The 22,894-nt window shown below is 27.9% G+C and overlaps 2 protein-coding genes across 2 annotated transcripts; one reads left to right on the top strand and one right to left on the bottom strand.

Annotated features, from left to right (window-relative positions):
* The first annotated feature begins 6,186 nt into the window (after window positions 1–6,186).
* On the top strand, window positions 6,187–6,573 carry LOC109809545 (auxin-responsive protein SAUR78). Its single transcript, XM_020372884.3, has one exon. The coding sequence runs from the start codon at window positions 6,187–6,189 to the stop codon at window positions 6,571–6,573; it is 387 nt and encodes a 128-aa protein (XP_020228473.3).
* Window positions 6,574–16,921: 10,348 nt separating this feature from the next.
* Window positions 16,922–17,596, bottom strand: LOC109807365 (uncharacterized). The gene has a single exon (XM_020369882.2). The coding sequence runs from the start codon at window positions 17,594–17,596 to the stop codon at window positions 16,922–16,924; it is 675 nt and encodes a 224-aa protein (XP_020225471.2).
* Window positions 17,597–22,894: the final 5,298 nt, after the last annotated feature.

Raw genomic sequence — 22,894 nt, 5'->3', positions numbered from 1 at the left:
ATGTGTTAACTCATGATTATACGTAGAAGAATTTTTTCCCCCAACATATATTAATATGGACATGGTCTTTCCCTTAGGTAATAGGTTCAATGTGTTTTGGAAATCTAAAGTAAATCATTTAAATGAGTAGTAGCCTTTCATGACAAGTTCTAATCGGACTTTCGGTTTTGCTTCAATTTTGGACTCTTCTTTAAACTTTTCTTTCAAGCTGCACGTGTGTGGGCCTAGCAGGTAAAGGCGCTAATAAAATAATAGTAAAATATATATTTTTTTCATCTTTTAAATATTACCACTATTTATTTATTTATTTTAAAATTTATTATTTACTTTTTTTTTCATTTTCTTTTCCGTTTGTTTTATTTGTTGATTGCTTTTGCGACTCTAAAATATTATGATACTTAGATGGATTAAATAAAAAAAAATGGTATATAATAAAAGAATTAAAGGCTAAATAAAAAATAATAGTTAATAGATCAAACAAATGAAAAAAGTAATAACGAAATAAAAAATAAATATAAAAGACCAGATTACAAATTTTTAAAAATCGATAACCAAATGAAAAACTGCAATATTTTGAAAGGAAAAGAAACCGTTTAATCATAAAAGATTTTGTATTTTAAATATATTATATATTAGTTTCTTCACCAAAGAAAAAAGTTTTGAAATTAGACATACACTTAAAACAAAGTTATACAATAAAATTACAATAATAACACGATAATTTAAAATGTATATATTACTTCAACTTTCACTACTAAAATAATACACTTTTAGATATGGAAAGAAATTGAGTTTAGTTTGATGAATTAAAAGTGATGAATTGTAATTTATTTATTTATTTTTATTGGAAGAATATTCATATATATATATATATGATTTAAGTAATTAGGCTTTTTTTCTTCTTCTTATAATAGCAAAAATGAGTATCGCGCTTAAATTTTTATAAATCTATAATAATCTTTCATTTATAGGTCAATCATACGGCAGAAATAATAATAATATAATAAAAAATATACACACAATCACACATCATTATTAAATCGTAAACACATCATTAAATTGTAAACACATGTACTCTCATTGTCTCATATATCTTTGGTCCTTTTAATTCTTTCTCTTCAAAAGATTGACCTTTAGAATTTTTAAGTCTAGCTAATTAATATATTTTTTTCCTTCTATTCTATCCTTATTTAATAAACAAATTTTCTATCAACTATTCACTTATTTTTATACTGACAAGATAAAAGAATTGAGATATATAGCATATTAAATAAGAAGCTTTTAGTCCAAATTTATATTTGTCAAATATTTTTTAAATGATTAAAGATTTATAATTATGAGAGAGTAACATTTATGGACACATAATATATATGCACTACGATTAGTAGTAATTGCATAATGGTAATAAATTAATGGTATATAAAACTCATCTTGAACTACACACTTATGGAACAAATGAACATTAGACTGTAAATTGTCAATTTATAATAGATACAAGTTAATATAATAGTTTTTTTTTTTGCTAAAAACCTATTTTGGTCCTTTATAATCTTTTTTTTTTTTCAATTTAGTCTTTCATTAATTTTTTTGTCTCAATTTGGTCCCAAACTAATTAATTGGTTTCAATTTAGTCCCAAATTAATTAATTAGTTTCAATGTGGGACTTCCGTCCAAATTATTTAAACGGAGTTAACTTTTGGCCACGTGGATGAGAATTTTTTTTGAAAACACCTGGATCCGGAACGGCCCGTTCTGAAATCGGAACGGACCGTTCTGGTTGCAAAATTAAAACACTACCAGCGAAGCAGAACGGGCCGTTCTGTAACCAGAACGGCCCGTTCTGGATTCAGAACGGCCCGTTCCAAAACTGTGAATAAAATATTCTTTACTTAATTGTATTTTTGATATTATAATTATGCAATTTTGATCTCTAAGGTTTTAATTGAGTAATTTCAGTCCTTAAAAGATTATAGTTGTGTAATTTTAGTCTCACAATTTTTAATTGAACAATTTTAATCTCTCAAATATCATAATTGTGCAATTTTAGTCTTTCTCATTAAAAATTTAATAATTTTAAAATTTTAATATATATATATATAATGTTTTAAAACTATATAATTGTTTGTTTATTTAAATTAACGTATATTATTTTTTTTAATGTATCAAATGATATATATTTATTATTACTAAATAAATAAAATTTATATATTATTAGTATTTTAATATTACTGATAAATTAATATCAATAATATTTTTACTATATTTATAAATAAACTAATAATTTGATAAATATAACTTAATATATATTAATATACTTTTACAAAAATATAAATATATAAGATCAGATATATATTTCTAATTAATATACTTATATTTTTGTAAAAGTATATTAATATATAACAAGTTATATTTATCAAATTATTAGATTATCTATAAATATATTAATAATATTATTGATATAATATCGAAAATTATAATATACGTTAATTTGAATAGATAACTAATTATTTAATTTTAAAACATTATATATATATATTAAAATTATTAATTTTTAATTGGAGAAACAAAAATCATACTATTATGATATTCGAGGGACTAAAATTGTTCAATTAAAAATTGAAGGACCAAAATCGCGCAATTGTAATTTTTTAAGGACTAAAATTATGCAATTAAAATCTTGGAGATCACAAAACTGCTCAATTGTAATACTTGAGAGATAAAAAATGCAATTAAACCAATATTCTTGATTAATTTTATTAAAAAATATAATAATTTTGAAAAATATTTTTTTATGGTAAAAATTTTAAAATTACTTATTTTTATAAAATATAATTGTCTTATAAATAGAGTAATAATTTTTCCTTTTTCTCTTTCTGTTTGAAAAAATATTTAAATATCACTTTATAATTTTTTGCAACTTATTTAAGATTAAAAGAATAAAATGATAAAAATTAATAAGATAAACATAATAAAATAAAATATAAAAAATATTAATATATTTATTTTATTAGACATAATAACATAATTAAAATATAATTAATAATATATATTTTATAAAATTATTAATATTTTATATATAAAAAAATAAAATAAAACCGGAACGGCCCGTTCTGAAACCGGAACGGCCCGTTCTGAAACCGGAACGGGACGTTCTGGTTGCATTTTCGGTGTGTTAATTTTGCACCTGGAACGGGCCGTTGCGGATGCAAAATTAACACACCAAAAGTGCACCCAGAACGGTCTGTTTCGGTTTCAGAACGGGCCGTTCTGGATCCAGGTATTTTAAAAAAATTCTCATCCACGTACGCATCTACGTGGCGTCCACGTGGCCAAAAGTTAACACCGTTAAAGCAATTTGAAAGGAAAGTCCCACATTGAAACCAATTAACTAATTTGGGACTAAATTGAAACCAATTAATTAGTTTGGGACCAAATTGAGAAAAAAAAAATAATGAGAGACTAAATTAAAATAAAAAAAGATTATAAAGGACCAAAATAGGTTTTTAACCTAGTTTTTTTTACGGGTACTTGCTATAATTACCGATAAAACTTTTAGCAATCCTTAATATGCAAACATAATTTAATTGCCAAATGTGTTCTGGAGGATTATTTTGGATTCATAGCCCTTAGCTGTTCTATAGGCTATTTAACCTAGTTCGAATTCTCAACTCCTAAATAGGTGTTACTTTGGCTAAGTAACACTAATTTGAAAACAATTATAACGAAAATTGTTCTACTTAAAGACACTAATTAAAATGACTATACATTTAACCAACTAAAATCAGATTTACCAGACATGCTAAGATAAATAAGGGATTTTATTATGATATTAACACACTTAACAGCTAATGCATTTTATCCACTCTTGACGATTCAGGTGACATAACTAAATGTAACAATTTTTTCTCACTAAATATCTTTTATATAAGGAAATTCTTTCACAATAGTATATACCTATTTCTTATTTTTATAAACACTTCACTCGAGTAATAGCTTTATGTAGTATCACTATTAAAAGTTATTTGATCATTATTATCGCCACAGCACACATTGTTGACACCAAAATTATAAGATACACGACTTTTCACTTAACATCACAACAAAAACATTTTAACGGCCTTTTATATCGGTATATATATCCATAAATACTAACAACAAAATTTAGGGGTGAATTTATCAACAGACGGTGAAACAATACAAGTTTATCAAAGGTGCATTTCTCTCACTCGCTGATCACTTCAATTCTGCTAATGCCATCGAAGACTTAATGACTTATTACAACTTTGACCACTTGTTGGAGACGAGTACACGGGACATGTTGGATGACAATGACATTGTAGCCTGATAATTAAAGTTCATGTGTAAAACTTTGTATAAGAGAGATAAAAAATAATTTAGATGATATAATTAAAATAACAAGATAATATTAATTATAAGAAAAATTGTGATAAAGTTTATTTGTATATGTTTTTATAATTTTTTTACAATAGAAAGAAGGAAATATGAGACAAGATAATTAAAACGATCGGTTGAAATTGCATGTTCCTTGGTACGACGCCTGTCACCGTGGTTGAAAGCAATGACCTTACCATTACTAGGTTGTTGCTAGGGAGGTAAATATATGAGTTTTAGTCTAGAAGTTCATTAGCCTGTTAATAACAACTGAGAATCAAGTCTATTTCTACCACCAAAATTTCGATAATAACATTAAAAAAAAGAGTAAAAATAACTATTTATTATTTTACCTTCATTATTTAAAAATAATTCATTATTTATTATTGTATATAAAATCAATTCAAACACATTATATGTACAAACTAGTATAATCGACTAATTGATCAAGTTAAAATAATATGTATAGAGTCTTAAATTTAAACTTTAGTGTTATCATTATAATTTTGATAGATAAAAAAAATATAAATATTATGTGTTTGATTACTCAATTTATTTATTTAAGTGATTCTAATTTAAAAAAATTTAGTTTGTTTTTTGACCGGAAAAAAACAAAACTTCGAATTTTGTGGTCATTAAAAAATTTGTGTTTGTTAAAAAAAGTAAAATTTGATTTTTTTTGTTTAAATTATTTATAATTTAATTATTTCATGTGAAAATTTAAATTATTTTTAATTTTATGAATTTAATATTTAATAAGGGAATTTATAATAGATGTTAATCTACAAATAAAAAAGTGTTCAAGTGTAATGTATGAAATTAAAATATATTGTTTTTACATTTTCATAATCCAATAAATAAAAAATTATAATTTCTTTACAATTATGGAAAAAAAAACTTCAAAATTAATGTTAACGTTCTCAACAAAGTTCTATATATTTTTAAAACAAGTATATAAATAAATAAATAAGTCAGGAAAATTCTCATTAATTATCAATTTAATTTATTTACATTCTTAATTATCACATTTAATTTTAGTAATTGTTAAAAAAAAATGCTAACAACATATTCTCTAACACACTCATTTTTATTGATCAAAATTTATTAAAAATTATAAAATTAAGAGAGAGAAAGTCATGTAATGGAAAGTGAGACTACCAAATTTTGTAATTTTTTTTAATAAAATTCAACATATTAAAGACTTTATGTTTTTGTTAAGATAGGTGCAACACAAGGACTTCCTAAAAGGTCACCTATCATAATATTGAATGAACATTCAAGTACATTCAATCGTAGAGTTCTGATGAAAATTTCCATTCATTTATAAATTATTTATTTACCTAATTTTTTTTAATGTAAAACTTGAGGGTTTTTTTTGGATAATCTTACTAAAGGGCTAAGAATTATGCATGGCATAAGTGGAAAAACAATGAATAAGATAAGGAATGTGGCGAATAAGAGAAGTTAATTTTGGTTGTCAGGAACCTCTTGAATACAGACACAAACAGATCAGAAAAATACAGAAAAAGAAGTAAACGAAAATGAAAGAACTAGTTGTGAAGCCAATATTAAGATTTAAGACCCATGGACCCTTTTGTTTTGACCCTTATCTTATATATATCCTTGGAATCCTCTAAAATTAAAAGTGGCCCCCCTCTCTTGCACAACTCTGACCATTTTACCCCTCCCCCACCCCTTTATATACGCGCCTTCCTCGCTCCTTCCCTCTCCCACATGCACCTTCTCTCTCTCTCTCTCTCTCACTCTTCTCAATATTTCACAACATTTAACATCATGGCAAAAGGTGGAAAACTAATGAGGCTCAAGTCAGTGCTGAAGAAGTGGAACTCATTCGGCAACGCCGCCAAGAGCAGCCGCCACAGCACCAGCGCCGTCGCCGACGACGATTCCTCCTCCAGATCGGACCTCCACGCCGTCTACGTCGGCAAGTCCCGCCGCCTCTACCGCCTCTCCTCCGACGTCCTCGACCACCCCGTCTTCCGGGAACTCGTCGAGAGGTCCCGCGACTCCGACCAGGATCAACAACAACACGACCAACACAACGACACCATCAATGTCGCATGCGAGGTTGTCCTCTTCGAACACTTGCTTTGGATGCTCGAAAACGCCGACCCACAACCCGAGTCTCTCAACGAACTCGTCGACTTCTATGCTTACTAGCCCATCATCATCATGCAATGTTCAAAAAAAAAAAACACACACGTATATTATATTGTCCCTATATTTATACATATATTTAATTAGTTGTAATAATTAACTAACATTCATCCACGTACAAGTTTAATTTTCATGTTGTGATGATTAGTAAATATTGGATGTTGAGTTGGTTGAGTTGATGGATGGAGCGTTGGAGGCTCCAATCAATGTAATGAAAGGGAAATTGTACGCAATGTAAGTGGTTGTTGATTTCTAGCTACTTGAAGGGAAAATCAAAATGTATTGTTTTACCTTCGAAACGAATGTGTTTGTCTATGAGCATTTTTTTTTTTTTAAAGATAAATTATGCTAGTGGTGGGTGTCAGAGTAGAATGTGACTGGGACGACACCAAAACTTTTTTGTCCAAGAATCATCATATGTCGCATTGAAAGCTTCAATTTTGGAAGCTCTTTATCAGATTCCCGAAGTGGTTGTTTGGTTATAACGAAAGAGCATTATTGGAATTGCTCACAAAGTGGTCGAGAGGGACTTATTTTGCTAATAAAAGAAAATTGAAGCTGACATTGTGGCTACTCTCCTACTTCCTACCTTACCCTCGTTTAACTGAGAAGATGCCATGCCATGAGACTCTATCTTCATTCATTCATTCATTGGCCCCTCACGGCCTTCACTTGTTTGGAACAAGATCAACCTGCAGCTTCAACTTTTGAATCTAAAGCCGTAAACTTTTTTAGTTTTCATTCTATTTTTTAATTTAATATTTTAATGATTACGATCCATGCAGTTGAAAATTCAACTGCAGATAGCCCTGATCCATTCACTAGTTACATCAATCTACAGTTTAATGGGACAAGGTAACATGCGTTGTGTACAAAGTACAAACAGTCCCACCAAGTATTTATGAGAAATGATATTTATACCTCAATTTTGTATAATTTTTTTATACAATAAGCGAGAAGTTAAAGATAAATTATAATAGGTTAAATTAGTGCATGTGTGGGTTGAACTTGAAGTTTGCAAACGTTAGTTTCATTTGCAAAAGAAATCTTAGCCTTACTACTTCTCAACCCAAGTTTTCATTGAAAATATAAATATAAATGTGATTTCCTTTATGAAATTGAGAGCACCCAAAAGAAGAATCCAAACATAGACTTAAAATGTGTAGTTTCCTTGTTAAAAATTAATAACTGAATATCCCTGGAGATACTATAGTAATAATTACTACCGGCTCGAGGTAGGTCCCCCAATTAATTAAAATGTTACCCAAGAGTTCATATGAGACGTTACACATTAGTGACTTTACCATTGCGTCACCATTTGTATTTGTCATTGAAGAACCCTCTTGATGAAAAATGTTGAATTAGCATTAATTACTGGCCACACCGAAACATTCAGGGGTTGGTCGAGTGAATAAATTTGTGTATCTTGGTTGTTGGCTGGGGCAGAGAACATGGTGCATTGCTGATGCACATAGGCCACATATAATAATTCCAAAATATTATTATATAGCAAACCTGCAAGAAGAGGTAGTTGCAGAAAAAAAAGTTCATATTCTGAGACAGCAGTGAAGTCAACCGCTTTTAAGGATGCAGAATGCAAAGCTTGAGCATTCAAAAGTTGATAAGGTTTTTATATAAATAAAGAAGGGTCTGGAAATGTTGTTAAGGAGGAGATATATTAGTGTCTGCCAGAGATACGCATACTTTTTCAATACTAATGATTGGGTAGTTAGAGATGCCTCTGTTTGCTCAATACGTACTTTCAGACGCTCCCCTTAGGAAATTTCTGATCATAGTGAACCAAGAAAAAGAAAAAACAGAGCTTTTGGTTATCGTGATTGAGGACTTTAAATTGGGCATAAGTGGATGACACGAAATTAGGTTCTTTAGTGCACGCACGAGTGTCTGTATCTGTAAGTAACATGAATGAAACGCGTTGCCTAGCTGCCATTGCCACATTACATCCACGTACACCACAAAACTATTGGTATGGTGTTTGAGGATAAAATATTTTCAAATATTAGTATGTAATTGCGTTAAATATTTATAACGAATGTTTTGTTGTTTAACATAATTTCTTTTACCAAAAATACATGCATTTTGGCAAAAACAAAATAAAAGAAGAAACAATTGTAAATTACATGGAGTTAAAATAGCAATAATTCAGCCTGTATGGACGAGGATCCAAATAGATGACTATCATTAATTTTATATATTACGAGTAGATATTCTCTTATTTACTTGTTTTATAGAAAAAGAAAAACCCATTTAGTTATCTATTTTCACGTTTTAGAAAGAAAAAAGAGAATTGTGCCATATAGTATTAATTTGTTTTGGTTTTATAATGATAATTTTGTTAGGAATGTATATCGCAACACAAGAATAGTTGGCATTTGGCACAGTCTTTGTCTGTCTTGATGAAAGGGTGGGGTTTGAACTTGGCACTTTAATTTGAACTTTGAACAAGAAGGAGTTAGCAGGCTGCCAGCTATAGTGTATATCTTTTGTGTCTAGAAACTTTATAGAGTTAAATTAACCACCCACCATTAGAATACTCTAGAAGAAAAAGTAAAAAGAATGAAAAGGAATTAGATGAACATAAAACAAAGGGAAAAACAGAGTTGGAAGATGGGTTAGGAGGAAGTAGTTTAATTAATTAATGGAACGAAGACATGTTTCCTGGAGTGGGGTCAAGTTGAACATGCATGGTATACAAAATAGCTTTTAATTAGGATAGCCTTTACTTTCATTTATTTGTGAGTTGATGATTATTCTTTTCCTTTGCTGTAGTCGTATTTATACAAAATTTCTTGCTTTAAATGTTATTGAATGTACATATCACAACAACATGAAGAATATTTTTAATGTGAAAACAGTAACAATCAAACAACTATTATGACACAATTTAATCAAACTAAGGTAGCGATCGCCTCTTTTTTTTTTAATAAAATAAAATTTTTAAAATTAGAAAAGGTTTTCATTGAAGAAAATATTAAAAGAAGTTTTTTAGACAAGTTATTTTGTATGATTTTTCCCTCTGGTCGCTGTATTTAAAATTTTCAAGACCGATAACTTCTTAAATTAAAAGTAGCTATAACTTCTATTTTACACCAAAGTAGCATAAGTTAAAAAAAAATACAAACTTATTAAATAAATTTATTTTAAAGATTTTGTTAACATCAATGTTTAGCAGTGATCTTAAACATTAGTAAATTTTATAATTAAGTATTTATAAATATTGTGGTGAATTATATTTAATAATGAAATATTATTAATACTTAATTATAAAAATTTGATGATTATTTTTGTAGTTGATAAAAAAATAATATGACATTTGATAAATTGTATTAAATTAAATATTATATATAAATTTTAACCATAATCTTTAAAAAAAAATAGCACAAGTTTGCATTTAATTAAGAAAGGTGCGGGTATTAAAAACACGTACAAATAATTAGGCACTTGGCCATGTATGACTCTTTTTCTTTTTCTTTTAAATGAGATATAACTCATTATTATATTTATCCTTACTAAAGTAATATTTTCGATTATAATTTTATGTCCAAATCAATTAAATCCTAAGTTTTAATCAAAGAGTATCAAACAATGATTTTTAATTTTAAGGTATTATTATTCGTACACAATTAGAACGAAATATTCTCTGGATCAAATATTATAGTATCATATCCATACCGATCCATTGTCATCCAATTAGAACGAAATACTCTCTCCTCAAGCTATCCTGATACCCTTTACAGCCATCATCATACCAATTGTTCTGTTTGGATTCAACACCACTTCGTACACTAAGGTAAACAAAATTATATATATATATATATATATATATATATATATATATATATATATATAAACTATTTGTTACATTTTTTGACGTACTTCTTTAAAGGGAAAAGAAAAGGAGAAAGAAAGTATATTGAGAAATATATGTCTCATTTTCTTACTCAAGTAACATAAAAATAATGTAACAGAAGTGTTGTAGTAAAAAGTTGCAATTTCTTTATATATAGTTCATAGAGAGAAAACAATATATAGTACAATAGTTGATGAATGATTAGAGGAATGCAAGGTGATGCAATTCATGATGCTATCAACTTTTCTGTTCTACTCATGAATCATGATCCGTAACGGACAACTCACGCAACTTTGACGAAACCACTCGTGTCTTGAGTCTTGACCAAACCTTAGTGCATTGTTGGGATTGTTATACTTTCGTGAACCATGCGTGAACAATGATTGGAAGAACCACAAAAAGTTAACTCAAAAAGGAGCATTGCCAAATGGTATGGACTTTGATAGGAGCAAGGGAAGAATCCAAGTGTTTCAATTTTATTGGTTAATTAGTAAACTAAAAATACGAAATAAAGTATTTCGCGGAAATCATGCCAAAGTAATGGTGTTCACAGTTGTCCAATTTTGTCTCCTATTTTCCACCCTTTTTTCTTGAAAAAATAGACCAAATATGGAATGTAGTAAGGATACTTGTTAAGGGAAATAAAAGTAAATAAATAAAGATTATAATTTTTTATTAGTGAAAAATTATAAAGATAATAACAAAGTTCAAATTTAGGACTTTATATTTGTACATACTACTCTCTAATTTTTACTATGAAATCGATTTTAGTGATTTATCAATATTATAATTTTAATGATTAATAAAAAAATCTAACAATTGAGTTAAAATTGCAAAATTTATGAAATTAAGAGATTTAATTGTGAAATTAAAATCTAAAAAATTAAAACCACAAATTAAATATTATAGAAAGAATGAAAGTGTAATTTATACTATTTTTTATCTTCAAATTATTTCCAAAAGAACCCCGCAACCAATGAAGAATGAATCTGGATGACACCATATCTTGGAATGTATCATGACTAAACCCTTCCTGTGACGTCGTTAATTCCTTATAACCCTCATAATCCTTCCGTTAATTGCTTGTTTTGAAGGTACGAGCCAATTAGCACTCAAACTCGTGAATTCTTTTAAACGGTAAATCTCAAAGTATCAGCTTACTACTGTATTCTCTAGGCTTGTCTTGAGATCGATTCCAATTAATTCCTAATCCTATATATATTATAATATAATTTTTTTATAAATAGGTATAACCCTTTTTTACCAGACACTCAAAAAGATATTATTTTTTCTTTCTACTTAATTATATAGTATATTTATATTGGAAAAATTACATTACTGGCTTATATATCCTTGTGTGTTTTTTTATCTCCAATGATGCAGACTTATCATTGAAAAGTTATGAGCATCATATGAATGCGTATATAATATGTAAGTCTCCATAGAGAATCTAAAAGCCATGCCAACTTTTCAAGTGTAAACTCAAACTACGTTAGTTATAATTGCCTTGTTCTAACCAAACCATTACCCGATAAATAGGTAGCATTTGGACATTACGAGAATTGAGAAATCTGGGTTTCCTTCCACATTGTCAGCAAAGTGTCCGCTATAGAGTGATTTGCGAGACATTTGATTGCTTTTGCCAACTGAGCCAGGTAAGCATATGTCGACACGAATCCTTATCCTATATTTTAGGTCACAGCATTAAAAGTTTGCTATTGAAAAACAAACTACATAAAGCTGGATGGATAATGTAGTTATATGAACATTAAAAGTAAAAAAGTAACTATGTGAAGTGAAGTTATTATATATGACAATTGCGTTGTCATATAGATAATAAGAAAAAAGAGTTTATAAATGTAAAAAATGAAAAGACAATATATTGGTGGTGGGGATGAGAAAGAGACTTGTGAGAAGCGAAAACGACGAAGATGGATCACGTATTGAGAGATGAGCGCATTTTACGGGGTTTGGTGGAGATGCTCCCTACCAATAACTATATACCATACACAAAATACAAATATTGTTTTGAGAATGAAGGGTATTTATGTCTTTTCAGAAGCATGCATGTCCTCACATAGGGAGGGGCCTTTCGCACGAGTGATGAGGCCATGTTAGTGCAGGAATTTTTGTCTCTAAAGTTTTAGGTACAAACACCACACGCTACGCCTTTATCATATTATGCTCAGTGTCTCCTTCCATCAATTCTTCCCCACTCTTTTCTTCTTTATACACACTTCCATGCTATTTCATATGGAAATATGATAGAAACAAATACAATGTTTTAATAGTGTTTCTAAAATAGGATCATACTCAATTCATTCTATATATTTCGAGGTGAATTAATTCGATGGTTGGAAGAAGATTTTTTTTTTAAAAAAAAAAAAGATAAAAAAAGTGATAAATGTATTAAGAAATGAGAAAGACCAAACAATCTGTATACTATTAGTGCATAGTATTTTTTTCTCATACTTTATTTACCTTCTTATAAGAAAGATTAATAAAAACCAATAGAGTGATGCATGGAATTGCTATTAGCTAGTTTAGAAAAATCATTCAATGAATTGTGGGTAACATTATTGTAAACTTAATTATGATGAAATTAGACAACTTCAACTTGCCTTATTATTTCTTGTTTCTCAATAATTGATTTATTTGCCATGACTCAATATTTGGTGGATGATCTTGACTCATTATTAGCGACTTAGATTTCTGGTTTGATAATGTTGGATCTTGTCGAATAGTTCGTTAATTATTGTCATGGCTTTTAAAGAGAAACTTTACCAATCTCATACATTGATGAGAAACAGAATCGTTAATTATTTAGCGCTTCGTGAATCGATACTATCATTGCCTAAATTGAAAGGAAAAAAAATGTTGCAATAAAAACAAATGTTAATTAACAGGCTGACTCAGCAGGAGAGCATACTGGACGCAAACATAGTATAACAATGTTATCATCATTTCTTTTGCAATTTGGCCAGCTTAATTAATAGAATAAATTATTAGTGAATTTGTGACACATAAAATAGAAAAAATCGTAAGTTTCGTCTATCTTATATTATTAAAATAAATTATTTATTATTTATTTATGTATGAAGCTTAATAATACTGAATGTGAAAAAATATATTAAAAAAATTTAAATTTCACATCAACTATAAATAAGATAAACAGATAATTAATAACTAAATAATAGCTTTCAACTTACAAACTAACTTTTTAGAATTAAGTTAAACTCATAATCTAGATTTCAAGACAAAATTTCATATAAATTTTCACATAAGATAATTACTTAATATTATTACATTTTATATAAAAGTTGACTGAAATTATAGATAGTTAATAGTACCGAACTAATTTAATAATTTATTCTGAAATAGAGTTTTATATGACTAATTATAATCATGACATATCCCAGACTAACCAATGATCATAAAGTATCTAAAATTTATATATATGTTTGGATATTAATTTAAAATCATATTTAATAAAAAAAAATATTTCAATTTAAAAAAGGTAAAAAGAAAATTCAACTCAAATGTAAAAAAAAATGAAATAAAAAATGAAACACACCCTATATTGTTAGTCAGACTTGACTTGAAATGAAGTTTGTTAATTATGTAAAGGATTAGTTGAGTCAAATAAGGCATGAGTGGAATTGAGTACGTAACTAGAGGGATATAAAGTACTGTATCAAGTAAGAAGGGCCTCTCTCTTTTAATATGCAGAATTGTGTCGCGGGTACAACTTTTGGAGGATGAGACAAGTTAAATCATTAAACGGTAACAGATCACAAGATATGGAGGGTCTCAGTACAAGATTTTCATGTATTATTCACTTAGGTTCAGCCCAAGAAAAATAAATAAATAAATAAATAATATATATATATATATAATGAATTTAAATATAAACAAATCTTAATAAAAAATAACTTTAATATTACCATCTCTAAAATATATTTTTTATTTAATTGAGATTAATTTATTTTTAATATTAGTTTTAAAGAAGAGTAATATAATAATAAAAATACTTTTAATTAAGACTAATAAAATTAAATAATATTAATTAATTTTTTAATTAACGCACAAGTTAGTTAATTTTGCTTGTAATTAAAATAGAAGTAGAATGTAACATAGGTTTTTTCTAAAATATTTTCTATCGATGTTTAAAATTTATTAAAAATTACAAAATTATGAATAAAACACATTAAATAAGTAGTAAAGCCAACGAAAATTTATATTCTTGATATTTTTTTTTATAGTATTTAAGTTTGTTTGGGTAAACTTTGAGAAATTGTTTTACTAGCTAGAACCTAAACAAGGTCTCTACATCTGCGTACTTGTCTCCTTTTCTAAATCATGCTGGTGGGATACCTGCACAAATGAATTTACATCTGTCAGAAGTAGTATCATGGAGATAATCATGAATTAAGTTAAAAACATACTTGATACCTTTTTTGTACATGTGTATAACTACTAAGGTTTCATCATATCTAAAATATATATATTTTTTAATAAGAAGATAATTAATTAAAAAGAATAAAGTGATTAATTACCATAATCACCTTAACTGATAATTGTGATTCGAATGAGTGATTTATTAGTTAAGATCAAATCATGGACATATAGTTGTCATTCCTCTTTTTTAAGGACTAGTGATTATTTATTAATTATTAAATATAAAAATTGATAAACATAGTTACTTATAATATTAAGATTGTTAATTATTTAGCTCGGTTGTGTCAACTTTTATTTTAAGGACAGTACATATGTATTTAAGTTTGTTTAAGCTTGTTCGGATAAGTTTTTGGAAAAATGCTCTACAAATGAATGGATTTAATTTTGAGAAAAATATTTTTTTGTAACTTTTATTAAATATATTTTGAGTGTGACCTTGTAAGTCTCAGATTATAATTTATTTATATCATAAAATATTTTCATTTTTAATTAATTTATCCGGATCTATTTTTGATATATGACAATTAAGCACATTACTATTTTTAAATTCTCTTAAAATTAAACTCATAGTAAAAGCTTAATAGCATCTAATGAGAAAATAAATTACAAACAAATTATCAAAATAAAATAATTTTAAAATATTTTACTAAAATAAAACCGTTTTTACTTACATAACTTGAACTAGCGATTTTTACTTACCTTACTTTTTTTTTCTTTTTAACATGTGACGTTTAAAACACTGACATTCCATTATTGTGATTCTCATATCACTTTTATAAAATAAAACATACCACATGACAATAAAAATTGTCACGTATCATAACGATTTCCAAGGGACATAACAAAAAGAGTTATATTTACTTGGATAAAATATTTCAAAACAATTATATTTTAATAATTTATTTGTAATTTTATATGAATTTAGTGAATCTGAGGCATGTTATGGTTAGGAACTAAATGCCAACCAAAACACCCACTTGACAGAGTGGCGATAAAATGTGGCAAAGTTGATGAGCAAACTATAGAAAAGACTTTGGAGACAAGTTGGAGTTGTGCACAATGAATTAAAGTAAAAATTGACATGCAAACTGACATATATATGGTGCATGGCTGCATGACATTGACTGGTGTCTCTGTTTTCAAAGGATTGTTTATTTCCTTTGAATTCCACAATTTAAGAGTCCTAATGATTGTTTACAAAGATAATTGTCTTATTAATCCGTGCACTTGGCATGTATTTGAAAGGGTTGGGTTGCACACACGTCTCCAAATATCGACAAATTTCACACTGCTTTTATGGAGACCTCCATTCAACACAAAGGGAAAAAAAGTGAACCTAATAAAAAGTTAAACTATATTTACATGTAATTTTTATCCAACAAAAAATTATTTCTTATTTAGAATATATTCTTTCATTATTAATTCTTAATGAAATTAGTTGGTTAAATGTCATTTTTTAGGTTAAATTAGTCCGTATTGTTTTCATATTAAAAAGAAATCGAAAGTTTATTTTAAAACATTTATGATTTTGTAATTTAGAACATTTGCGACGCAAAGAAGTCACTTTTTTAGGGAAGTGTATATTGTGACATTTTAAGTATTCACGTCACTTTAAGTAGCCTTAAATTTTTATTGTGTTTTATATGATTAAGAGTATGTGGATATAAGTTTTTCCATAAACATTTTATAGAGAAAAAATAACAATGACATAATCTTTTTTTTTTTAGGGAAATAAGATTATGTCATTTCATTCAAAATAATTGGAGCAATACATGAGGGAATAAATTCAAAGATGTGAGAGCTAGCATAACATCGTGACACCCTAGCTAAACAGTGAGCGACCCGATTGGCTTGCCTCGGAATGAACTTTAGTGATAAGTTCGGATGATTGTGTAGCAATCCTCTACACTTATTAAGAAGAGACCCATATTCTGAGTGATGTGATTGAGTCCCAAATAGAGCATCAAGGACAGATTTACAATCCGACTCAATGGTAACGTGGGTGAGGCTCAAAGTTACTATCTATTGGATGGCTGTAAGTAGAGCTGTAGCTTCAGCCTCATGAACAGGTGGCAGGCCATGAGCCCAACCAGTTTTGGCTGTGAGAAACTGTCCATGATCATTTCGAATGCACATGCTATACCCAAAGTAAGATGAGTCCTGGAAGAGAGCAGCGTCGATATTGCACGTAAACGTCCCTGCATGGGGCTTTTTCCATTGTAGATCGTGTACGGGAGGGGTCCTTTGTGTCGACGATCTTGCTTGTGCCGCTTGCCAATCTCGAAAATATTGCTTTGCTTGTGAGGTGGCTACTCCTGAAGGTGGGGCGCCCTGATCCCACACCTTAGCATTCCGACGCCTCCAGATACAGCTAAGCGTGACCACGACTTCAACAATATGGCTTTGAGATATGCTGCCAAGTAAGGAAAAGATGACCTCGACAATTCCTTCACCTACATCTACTAAGGATTTAATATGTTGCCATATGCCAGTTGCTTGCCATACGGTTTGTGCTTCTTGACAACCAAAGAAAATGTGCCAGTTATTTTCTTGTGCAGCTTCACAGTGGGGACAAAGGGAGGTACAAGGGACTCCCTTTTGCTGAAGGCGTTGGCGTGAAGGAAGACAGTCTCTAAGAAGTCTCCAAAGAAAGATTTTCATGTTATGTGGAATAGGTAAAGCCCATAACTTTTTCATGTTATGACATAATCTTTTTATTAACTAAAATTAGTTTATATATAAGTTAATTATTAGAAATTTCTTTGATTTTTTTAAAAAAATATTTTTAACTTATACATAACTAATTAGTTCTTAAATAAGTTTATTATTAAAATTAGTTTATATATAATTAATTATTAGAAATTTCTTCATATTATTTTTTCTAAAAATTTGTTTTTACCTTATGCATAACTAATTAGTTCTTAAATAAGTTTATTATTTTTATTTCTACAACGTGCTTTAAGAGAAGTTTATTTAAACTAATTTTATACAATATTTTTTAGTGATTATAAATAAGGACTCCACAATTTAAATATATTTCTCTCTCTCACTCACACACACACATATGTGTGTATGTGAATTAGGATCCGTTGACATTAAGTGTAAGTCTAACAAGTTACATCAAATTTTATACTTTTAATAACTTTTTGTATAATGCAAATTTAAGTAATTCAATCATTGAATTATGTAATATTATATTCAAGATTATGTATATTAAATTTCACATGTTTAAAAAATTATTTATTATTATATGATATTATTTTATTTTAAGTATAATATAATATTTAAAATATGTGTAAATGTCCATTTTTAGATAACACATCTAAAAAAGTTTGAATCATATAAATTTTGATATACGTTACATCACTCAATAACTTTATATTAAATGTGAATTTTGTAAATTCAACCGTTAGATTGAAAGTTCGTATCACTTTATACGTGTATATCAAATTTTGTTAAAATTGAACAACAACTTGAAGGTAATCAAAGTGTTCATACTTTAGTGTATTTTGAAATAAATATATTACGTCAATTTTGTTTTATAAAAATGAAGTATCAAATCATTTTGGATTAATATAAAATTTTGTATATATAATCTAAGTAAGATATATGAACTTTCAATTTAACGGTTGGATTTACAAAATTCGCATTTAATATAAATTTATTGAGCAATGTAACACTTTGTAAAAGTTACACCGGTATTATTGTAACTCCCCTTATATATATATATTAACCATATAATTTAAATAAATAGTTGAAATTAAAATTAATTACAACAATCTTAATTGTCCATATATAATTATAATTATATGAATGAAAATTAACCTCTTTAACCTCACATTTTTAATATACATGGACAATTAAGATTATTTTTATTGATTTTAATTTTATATATATATATATATATATATATATATATATATATATATATAATATGATAGATCCATTTACTTTAAGAAGAAGTCTATCTAACCTTACTTCACTTAATAGCTCATGTTCTATATCAAATTTTGATGATACAATCATTAAATTAAAAGTTTTTAATGTATATATCAAGTCTACAAATTTTAAAAAATTAAAAACTATTTGATGTGAAATTAAAAAATAAAAACAAATGGTAGACTTAACTTATACATTAAAAACATTTAATTCAACGATTAAATCGTAAAAATTTGATATAAAATATAAGTTATTAAATGAAGTTTAACTATTTAAGTAAATTTACTCGTGTTATTCTTGAAGTAAGTAAATTTTTTTATACATACATACACACACACACACATATATATATATATATATATATATATATATATATATATAATAAAATCAAACTGATTAAATGTATTTTTTATTGAACTAAAAATATTTAATTACTCTAATTTTAACTATACATTATTAAGGTTGGTCTAGTGATAGTAAAATTTTGGAAATATATATAGAGTTTTAAATTTAATTAAACTCAGTTACACATCACCAAGGTGATTTCAATAAATAAGAAAACGTTGATATACACTACCGACTAAGTGACTTTTTGACTGTAAGGTAATTTTTCAAATTAATTATTTAAATGAAATTATTTATACATTTAGGATTATTCGTAAGTGTCATTATGGGTCATAGTAACCCAAGTGACACATGCAGTTTTTCTTTTTAATTTTAAATTTGATGGAGTCATTTTAACTATCTTGAAATCTTTGCATCGATAGCAACTTTACAAATTGCTATTGACTGTAGTGATTTATTAAATGACTTCATGTGTGTATAAAATATATATTTTTTCTATTATTTTGGGTTTCTATGACCCACGACTACACTTTTTTTATAAAAAAAAATTTAACATGTGGCATGTTTTAATTGAGGACACGCACGTTCACATAAAAAAGTCTTATCATTTATTTTTAAAAAAATATTATTTATCATATTAATTATTAAAATTGCCATTTAGTTATTTATTTATGGCTTTTCTTTAATTTTTTTTAAATAAAACCTGTTAATGTTTTTCTTATAAAATAAGATTTATAATTTGTTTTAAATTTTTTTATGTTTTTGATAATAATTTGTTGGTATTGTTAAAAAATATATTTTGATTTATTTAAAAAAAATTAATATTTATCAGATTAATTTTTAAAATTGTTATTTAGTAATTTATTTATATTCTTTATTTTTTTTAAAAGAAATATGTTATCTTTTTAAATATAAAAAGTCTTTTCATAATTTTTAAATAAATAATATGAATTAGGTTATTTTTTAAGAAAATTTGTTATGTATTTATATATATTTTTTAATTTTTTTTATAAAAATAAAATCTGCTTAGGATTGAATAATTTGTAATCTTAAATTATTTTTTTTATGTTGATAACATCCCCTTTAAAAATTAAAATAAAATTAATTTTGTTTTGATACATTTTTTTTAAGGCAAAAATATATTTTTCGTCTCTTATATTATTTATTAGTGTCAATTTAGTCTCACTTTAATTAATTGAATCAATTTAGTCCCACATCTTTAGAATGTATTTCAATGTTTGACCATCCGTTTCTTCTGTTTAAATACTTAACGGATATGACATGTATCATACCACGTGGCATGACATCATGACACATGGCACGACACGTGGCATGATGACATGACACGTGTCATGTCACCATGCTACGTGTCATGTCATCATGTCGCGTGTCATGGCACGTGTCAAATCTGTTAAGTATTTAAACAGAGAAAATAGAATGTCAAATATTGAGATACATTTTAAAGATGCGAGACTAAATTGATTAAATTAATTAAAATAGGACTAAATTGACACTAATAAATAATATAAGGAACGAAAAATATATTTTTACCTTTTTTTTAATTATAACATATAACACGTTTCGACCGGAAATATGCATAGTCATAGTGTATTACATTATAACCATAACGAATTTTAATTTGCTATGGCCATAAAGACCTTATTTTTTTAAAAGAAATTTGAATACATGACACGTTCCAAAGGAGAGTACATGCATTTGGAATGTGATATTATAATTCATAAATTGCTATGAACTATATTGACTTTTTTTTTTTTTTTTTTCAAGTGTCTTGTGTCTATAGTCATTAATGATTTCGATCAAGTCATTACTATAATTGTCACGACTTTTGTTTTATGGCTAAAAAAATTGTTCCATACCACTATGTCCCTTTTCGACATTATATCAAAAATCTTAAATATGTAAATAATTTAAAAACAGTCTATTTGAGTAAAATATTTGGAAAAATACCCTATAAGAATAAAAAGTCCAACTAAGCAGCAGTCACACTGCATGAAAAAATTGTAGCAGCAGCATTGATTTTACTTAGTTATCAAGCATAGTTTTTAATATTGTTTAATTTATTTCTTACAATTTCCTATAAAAGACAGGTGGCATCTGCCAGTACGTTTTCGCAAATTCAATCGATGAATGATAAGATTGCAAATCTCTTCCTCCTTTCTCTCTTATTCTCATCGTGCGGGCGCATATTAAATGATATATATGAATATGTATACTACAAAGTACAAAAATCCTAGTTGGGTAGACTGTAATTACTGGATTACCATATATTGTGTGGAAGAGAGGCATAATAATATTAATCAACCAGCGGACATCAAAAGGGAAAAAAAAATAATGATTTGTTCCTTTCATAACGACCCTCTCAAGGAAAAAAAAAATCTAACAAGATGATCTTATTCTATAAAGATGTAGCCACTAAATACCAAAAGGCGTTCAAACCAATAGACAATTCCACGTGCATCCTGAGATCCAAGTACATTTTCACCATCCAAAATCAATATATCTTCTGAAGTTATCATGTGGGAATTGAAGTGTGAAAATGAAAAGAAGAAACGATGGGAGAGCAAGAAGAAGAAAACATCCAAGAAAACATGTGATGTGGGACGGGACCATACTGACGTGAATGTTTGATCAGAATATTGCCGACCATGAACGCATAGTAGCAAAGATATGCTGTAATTTGTTTTCAGATATTATATATATTTGTTAGTAAATACAACAACAACAAAAAAACTGTGAGCTTAATTAGATATATGATTGATAGATGAAAAAATAAAATCATAAAAGTTGTTGTAGGTGAGAAAACAAGAAAGAAAATGTTTTTGAATCCTTACTGAGTTTATAATTGACCTAAATGTTCAAGTCTAATTATCTGATATTTATTTTACAATCGCATTGAAATTAAAATTTATGACTTATATACATATATCTTAGTAGTTGAGGTTGAGACATATATAGGCCTAGGGCTTATTCAACAACAAGAGCTTAACCTTAGGAGCATGGCAAAATAAATCATGAATGAGCATAATAGCAAGGGCAACCCATGTTGAGGTGCCAGATCATATGCTCATGTATACAATCTACCATAGGGTAGCCATAGGGCTCAAGGGCCTATAGGTCTCAATACATAAGCTTAGATTATAGAAATTGCAGACTTTTCTCCCGCTTGAATAAGGTAATAGTATAAGCACCACTTCCCCTTCGCTCATGAAAAAGGCGTTATACATATCTCACAACAAACCATAACAATATCATATTTGTACCGGAAGGGTCCTATCGGCCACGTGGACCGGCACGTCATATCCTATCAGATATTGACGCAACTCAGATCGCTTCGGCTCAGCAATAGGCCACAAGGATCGGCCACGTGGACCGGCACGTCATATCCTATCATATATCGACACAGCTCAGATATCACTTCGACTCGGCAAGAGACTGAGAACCGCATCCATCCCCTATCGGCTCGGCCAAAGATGACGTCTCGGCCGTCCATATCGGCTCGGCCAGAGATGACGTCTCGGTCGTCCATATCGGCTCGGCCGAAGGTCAACAGAGAGAATAATTAGAATGACGATCATGATTAACAAGGGACAAAGCACAATTAAGGCATAACTCGTCGATTAACATCGTATTACCTAATTTGGTAAGTGTCAGAGAAGGTCCACCATGTTTAGGCCCATGTCAGATATTATA

Source organism: Cajanus cajan, chromosome 5 (genome assembly GCF_000230855.2).
Source record: "Cajanus cajan strain Asha chromosome 5, NIPB_CcT2T_4, whole genome shotgun sequence".
Lineage (NCBI taxonomy): Eukaryota > Viridiplantae > Streptophyta > Magnoliopsida > Fabales > Fabaceae > Cajanus > Cajanus cajan.
The sequence above is the reverse complement of the archived record's forward strand: the minus strand, read 5'-3'. Positions and strand labels throughout refer to the sequence as shown.